The sequence below is a fragment of the Zootoca vivipara genome, chromosome 3 (genome assembly GCF_963506605.1).
Source record: "Zootoca vivipara chromosome 3, rZooViv1.1, whole genome shotgun sequence".
Lineage (NCBI taxonomy): Eukaryota > Metazoa > Chordata > Lepidosauria > Squamata > Lacertidae > Zootoca > Zootoca vivipara.
In genome coordinates, this window is record NC_083278.1 from 29,386,384 (window position 1) to 29,393,939 (window position 7,556).

General features: G+C 43.5%; 1 protein-coding gene across 2 annotated transcripts in view; it reads right to left on the reverse strand.

Moving 5' to 3' along the window:
* Positions 1 to 6,224, reverse strand: part of NBAS (NBAS subunit of NRZ tethering complex) — a 175,649-nt gene extending 169,425 nt beyond the window's left edge. For both annotated transcript variants that reach the window (XM_035109824.2, XM_035109823.2), the window contains exons 1-2: positions 6,038 to 6,224; positions 2,001 to 2,055 (exon numbers count right to left, since the gene is read on the reverse strand). In XM_035109824.2, the coding sequence (XP_034965715.2) occupies positions 2,001 to 2,055; positions 6,038 to 6,193 (211 nt within the window). In that variant the 5' untranslated portion in view covers positions 6,194 to 6,224. The remainder of the gene's footprint in view (positions 1 to 2,000; positions 2,056 to 6,037) is intronic.
* Between the last annotated feature and the right edge of the window lie 1,332 nt (positions 6,225 to 7,556).

Genomic DNA, 7,556 nt, shown 5'->3' on the forward strand with positions numbered 1-7,556 from the left:
ATTTCCATTACGCATTCTCACACTCAAGCAAATCCAAAAGTGTTTTATCACCTTAAACAATATTATTCTTTGTTTTGATTCATTGCAGCACATGTTGAAGATGTATGACAGTTTATCCTTGGGCAGTTTGACACTGGACAGCTAGAGTCTTAAGGCCTGGCTCCAACAACGCAAACCCTGTGCAGATTAACTCTGAAGTAAGCCCCACTGAATACACTGGAGCTTGGTGCCAGGTGTATTGATGACTGTATCTAAGGAGCAACCTTAAAAGTCTCTTTCTCACTACTCCTCTTTCAACACTGACAAGAGTTGGGTTCTCATGCTGGCAAATGCTAGAACTCCAGGCATTCTATCATAGATCCAGAGAAGTGAAAACCACAGGTGCCTCTTAGTGCAACAGATACCAATAAATTACTGAATCAATGCCCACTTATTTGAACTGTGGCTGGAGTTGGGCACAATAGGCAGGAGGAGGAGCTTTGACAAGAAAGATGACTTTACCTCTTCAGTACCAGAGGAGTCTAGAATGTCGCATAGCTCTGGTGCTACAAAACACTACTTTTAGCTGCCTTGCGGACCCAGTGTGCTATCAATGCAAAATACAAGCATCAAAGGCAACTGCATGATAAATCCAGCTATCAGTGATTAAACAGAATCAGGCTATCAGTTTTTGATAATGTACACTGAGCATGTTTGGGTGTCATGTCAAACCATAGTTTAGCACAAGAAAACCAAGTTCAACAAGCCTCAGGGTAGCTGGACGGTTTTCTTCCTGATTTCCATCAAATAGTTTAATGGGCCATCTGAATGCTAAACTGCACGTAACCGTAATGGCAGTTTCTTTAAACAAGGCAGCAGCATCACCCATTACAGTACTTGAAGTCAACTATGTGTCTAAAACAAGGTAAGATTAACCATGGTTTGCAAGGCTTTGCCAACATGACAGGCTGGGGCTAATCTAAACCAGAAGCAAAAGCTTCTGACCTCTCCCTTGCTAAAGGAGGAGGAGAACAGAGCACATGGTTTAGTGGAATATCTAAACATGAATTAAGTGTTTGCAGAAAATCATTACTATGAAATCTCAAAAGATCTGACTTATGCCTATACAGTCGTACCTTGGAAGTTGAATGGAATCCGTTCCGGAAGTCCATTCGGCTTCCAAAATGTTCAGAAATCAAAGTGCGGCTTCTGATTGGCTGTAGGAAGCTCCTGCAGCCAATCGGAAGCCGTGGAAGCTCCGTCAGATGTTTGGGTTCCAAAGAACGTTCGCAAACCAGAACACTCACTTCTGGGTTTGCGCTGTTCGGGAGCCAAAACGTCAGAGTATCAAAGCATTCGAGATCCAAGGTTTGACTGTATGTGTATAAATGAATGCCAATGAGACACAATCGTTGCAGAAAAGGCAAGGGGTGGGCGGCTGGGAGAGGGAAGAAAGGGAGAAAAGAAACGAAGGGCATTAAGAGGAAGAATAAAAAAGCTAAAGGGGCCCCTGACCATCAGGTCCAGTCGTGTCCGACTCTGGGGTTGCAGCACTCATCTCGCTCTACAGGCCGAGGGAGCCGGCGTTTGTCCGCAGACAGCTTCCTGGTCATGTGGCCAGCATGACAAAGCTGCTTCTGGCGAACCAGAGCAGCGCACGGAAACGTCGTTTACCTTCCCGCCGGAGCGGTCCCTATTTATCTACTTGCACTTTGATGTGCTTTCGAACTGCTAGGTTGGCAGGAGCTGGGACCGAGCAACGGGAGCTCACCCCATTGCAGGGATTCGAACCGCTGACCTTCTGATCAGCAAGCCCTAGACTCTGTGGTTTAACCCACAGCGCCAATACTTTCCCCAATAATTGTTATGCAACACATGTTGCCCTTGGCCCCCAAAACAATAGGTATACAGCAATATCAGTTAACAAACTTTATAAACAAATCCAGTGAATTCACACCCCATTCATTTCCTCCACATAAGATTCACTAAACAATCCATCAGTGTAAGCCATGCATATTTACCTGTAATTGCTCTAGTGATGATAAATGATGCGCCATGCTTCCGATTGCCTCTTGGCTGAAATTACAAGAAGAGAATTAGTCTACAACAACTGAACCCTTTATTCACCAACCTACCAAGAAAATGAAGTTCATGAATTACCTGCTGGGCTGTGCAACTATTTAAAATTCTTTTTCGGCTCCAAGGGCACTTTGCTGGCAAGCAATTCAACATGCTTGTCACTCCCAGGTCACCTGACGATGCTACCAACCCCTTTGCGGATGGCCATCAGTCCAAAACAAGTGTAAGGATAGGCAAATAGGTAATGATATAAATGTGCAGGTAATATAATGCACTCCTGTTTTAGCAGTTATAATCTCTTCCTTGGGATACTGCCCCCACCCCAGTTTTGAGCTACGGTCACTGGAGTCTCAATACTCTCTTTAATGACACAGGCCAGAGACCAATTCTTCAGTATGAATATAAATATACGGTAAACTAAAAAAGAATTCTTTGGGCTGGCCCCTGTTTAGAAATCAGCTGCAGTGCTGGTGTACTAGATTACACTGACAAAACAGCTGCTGGAGTTTATTACCAGTGACTAATATATAAATATGGTGCTGGAGGAGTCTCTTGAGAGTCCCATGGACTGCAAGAAGATCAAACCTATCCATTCTTAAGGAAATCAGCCCTGAGTGCTCCCTGGAAGGACAGATCGTGAAGCTGAGGCTCCAATACTTTGGCCACCTCATGAGAAGAGAAGAATCCTTGGAAAAGACCCTGATGTTGGGAAAGATTGAGGGCACTAGGAGAAGGGGACGACAGAGGACAAGATGGTTGGACAGTGTTCTCGAAGCTACGGACATGAGTTTGACCAAACTGCGGGAGGCAGTGCAAGACAGGAGTGCCTGGCGTGCTATGGTCCATGGGGTCACGAAGAGTCGGACACGACTAAACGACTAAACAACAAAAATATATAAATATACTTATATGACAATCCCAGCTTGACTGCACCAGCTGCCAATTAGTTTCCAGGCCTAATTAAAAATGCTGGTTTTGACCTATCAGGACCTGAATACCTCAAGGACCGCCTCTCTCCATATGAACCGACCTGGACCCTGTGATCATCACCTGAGGCCCTTCTTTGTGTGTCTCCTCCATGAGAGGTCCGGAGGGTGGCAACACAAGAATGGCTCCCTGTTTGTGGAATGCACTCCCCACGGGGGCTCATCTGACACCATCATTATATACCTTTTGGCGCCAGGCGGAAATTTTCCTCTATAACCAGGTCTTTGGCCTTTAACTATCAGTGGCCTTTTAGAAGTGAGTGGGATGTTTTTAATGTGTTTCTCTTTCCTCTTGATTTTAATGTATCAATGTGTGGTTTATTGTCTATTTGTTTGGTTATAAGTCGTTTTGGGTTATCCTGGGCAGGATAAAGCAACTAACAAATTTAATAAAAGAAACAAAGAAAGAGTAAAGATCCACTGGGCTATGCACTCCCTCCTACCTAAAGTTATTGCAAATAAACTATTGCAATCATTGGTTTGTTTGTTTGTTTATGTGCCAAAGCCTAGGTTGTCCTGTGGAAATAGTATTTTGAACAAGGATAATAATATTTTTGAATGAGGAGGAGACAACACATGTTGTTTACCACCCTATAGAATTGCTTCTATAGAATTGTTTTAATAGAAACATTTGGAGAATTACAAAATGAAAGGAAACAAAGCAGTTTTTCCTCTTTTAAGTCTTAGACCTGATCAAAGAGCAGAGGGAAACGTTCAATGGATTTGTGCCCAATAAACAGGAATAGGATTGAGACTTACAGTGCAATCCTATGCTACCTGGGAACAAGTCTCAATGAACACAGATGGGCCTACTTCTGAGTACAAACATAGAAGACTGCATTAGCTGTAGTCCTGATTGACATTAAATTCATTCAACTGTCTGATTCATATAACACACCAAGCTAACTTTGGCTCAGTGATACTCTGTGCACACCCAGAAAGAAGTGCTCCTACCCAGTCCTTTTTGCTGCTACATTTGGCTTAGTGTTGTCTGAACCAGGGCTGATGGTTCAGCTCTCGCCTCACCAACTTCAAATTGTAGCTAAGGTTTGTCCTCAACCATGAGCCCCAGTTTGGGTGGCATTTGGCTTAGCTCTGCATGATGTGGCAGCAAAAAGGACCAGGGAGGAGGAGCAAAGCAACAGCATTGTAAATCTCACTACAGCAGGGTCCCCAGACTACGGCCCCCGGGCCGGATGCGGCCCAATTGGCCGCCCAATCCGGCCCGCGACGACCCCCGCCGCCCGCTGCCGCTGCCCGCTCCTGCGGCGCGCTGCGCGGCGACGCGCTTCCAGATCGGGAAAAAAATGCCGAAAATCGTTTCTGCGCATGTGTATGGGCCTCTCCCGACCCAGAAGAGGTCATTTCTGGTGCACTTCCGGGTCGGGGGAGGTGCACTTCTGGGTCGGGGGAGGCCATACGCATGTGCACAAACAATTTTCAGCGATTTTTCCGGCCAGTAAATGGGTGTGTGCATGCACACTGGCGCGCACTCCCCCACCCTCCGGCCCGAAGGCGGGTAAGTCTGGGGACCCCTGCACTACAGTATGTTCAAATTAGAGTGACTAGGTTTAACAGAATATAGCACTCCTCTAAAAACAAAGAAACACACGTCATCTAGATATAAATCCTGTACAGATGTTCAATTAAATGTAAAAACAGAATGCATAGAGGTGAGACCACTAGCCCCAGCAACCTTTAATACTCCATTTGCACAGGTGCATATCCAAAAGACTCTCTATGCACACATTTTGCATTAGCTGTTTATTGATCTGTTTGAGGTTTTTTTTACCAACCAGCTTGTTTTACATACTGCTTTGTCATTTCTATGGCTGTTTGATGCTATATTTTATTTGTTGTTAGCCACCTTGGGCACCTTTGTGCAAAAGGGGGGATATTAATTCAAATAAATAAAGAAATCATAGTGCTGCATATTAAAATAGTTTTGATAAAATTTGGTGTGTTTCCTCCAAACGGTGGAGGAAAGTTCCAAACCTAGCTTGACTCTTACAGCACACTTCAGCTGGAGCCGGGAAAAGCAGAAATACACAATGCAATGTGAATATCTCCATAGAAGACCAAAACATCAGAATGATGGCTAGTGTCCATATTCAGGGAAACATTCTATCATTCACATCCTCAGGATGCTTGCTGACCACACATCCTTTTGTAAGAGAAGGCCAGGAACAAGCAAAGCCAATACAGATGTGAGACTCACACCAGGCTTGAAAACGGAAAGCACTTTCCAACTGCAGGATGTAATAATTCCAGCAGAGGCTGGGAATTCAAAATATATTTTGGTTATATTAATATAATTTAGTTTTTTATTACACATTTCCTGCCATTTTCAGAAAGTAAAATTGAAATCCTTCAGTTTTCCTAAAGCAGTTTATGCACTTCGTCATGAAATGTAGACTTACCAAGCTAAATAACAATAAGTATTTTTTTATTTATTCCCCAGCCACTCTGGGCAGTTTACAGCATATCTAAAAACTAGTTCAGATGCATGGCTCATATCCAAGAGAGGCTATGCATTTAGCATTGTGAGTCCACTGTAGAACTCCCTCCCTGCTGAGTTCAGATAGGCCCTGGTTATATATTTATTTTGTAAAATCTACACACCAGTTGATTGCAAAACAAAAACAAAAACAAAAAATAACAAAAAAAAGCCACCAGTACTTTTTGCAAGCATGTTAAGTAAGCTTTTCTGTTGTTGTGTTTTATTTTATCTTCATTGTATCTTTTGTAACCTTATTGTACACCATTTACAGATGACAGTTTTAACTGGCCAGAAACATATGCTTAATACCCATAGCTGAATAAATTTTCTTCCCCAAAGGACACGTCTGCTCAAGAGCAAGAGCCCCACTGGTTTGATAGGCAGCTTGTCACCCGTCCCGCTTCCCTTCTCCTCCTACGTGGCTGGAGCCCCGGGGGCCGCCGGGCAAGTGCCTGCCTGCCTGGGGGGAGTCCCGGGGGACAGGGAGACCCACCTGCACCTCCGTCTCCGGCGGCCACTCGGTGTTGACCAGCAAGTCGTAGAGGATGTTCTCCTCTTCGCTTTCTTCTGCTTCTATTGCCGCCTCCTCGCTGCCTCTGCCCGTCTCCGCTTCGCCTCCTCGCACAGCAGCAGCAGCAGCAGCAGCCATGATCCTCGACGGGCCCGGCTGCAGCTGCTACGGCGGCTCGTAGCGGACAAAACTCTCTCTCGAGATAGAGACGTTCGGTTTTTAACCCTTTACGATCCCTCAGCGAGCGCTTCTAGGTAATGCGAGCCAGGTGTGTGTTGTGTGTGTGGTGGAGGCTGCAGACGTCCTGTGCTGCCTGACATATGAATAAATCCCGCTGCGCGGGATCATATCATATCACATTGTTATTATACAATATATTAATATATTAAAAAGGTAAAGGGACCCCTGACCATTAGGTCCAGTCGTGACCGACTCTGGGGTTGCGCGCTCATCTCGCATTATTGGCCGAGGGAGCCGGTGTATAGCTTCCAGGTCATGTGGCCAGCATGACAAAGCTGCTTCTGGCAAACCAGAGCAGCACATGGAAACGCCGTTTACCTTCCCACTGTAGCGGTTCCTATTTATCTACTTGCACTTTGACGTGCTTTCGAACTGCTAGGTTGGCAGGAGCTGGGACCAAGCAACGGGAGCTCACCCCGTCACAGGGATTCGAACCGCTGACCTTCTGATCAGCAAGCCCTAGGCTCAGTGGTTTAACCACAGCGCCACCTGGGTATATTACGCGTGAATAAATCCTGCTGAGCTCATATACATAAACTCTTTTAATCTGTTATTATATCAGCATATCATATATTGTTATAATACAATATATATTTATAGGTTATGTGTGAATAAATCCCACTGAGCTCATAAACATATACTAATTTAAATATATTATATTGCATTACAGTATATATTATATTATTTTTATACAATATATTATATATTATATATCTTATTATATATTAAATAATAATGTGTGAATGAACCCCGCTAAGCTTTTATATACAGTATATATGTATGTGTGTATATATATATGTATATATATATATATATATATACACACACACACACACACACATATGCATACTGTATATAGATTTAAGTCTATAATACAGTACTATATAATATATATTTATACACTTAAAATCTTAAAACAGTGCAATTATATCTTTTTAAATGTATCATCAAAGCACATAAAATCACATATTTGATCTATGATATATATTACGGTATCAAATATATGATTATGAAAGGTGTTTTATATATTTGATATGATCAATATATTGATATAATCGAGTCCAACCCCCTGCAATGCAGGAATCTGCTTGAAAACCTCCTTTCCCACAACTTGAATTCAAGTTACAAGTTATGTTTTCGGTGGTTTGGGCAGGTCAGATATTGGCCTTGCGCAGCCAACCCTTGCTCTCTTTCCCAAATGGGTTCTGGGCATGAAAAAGCTAACAGAAGTGTAATACAGTATTGGAATGATTTCGGCTTG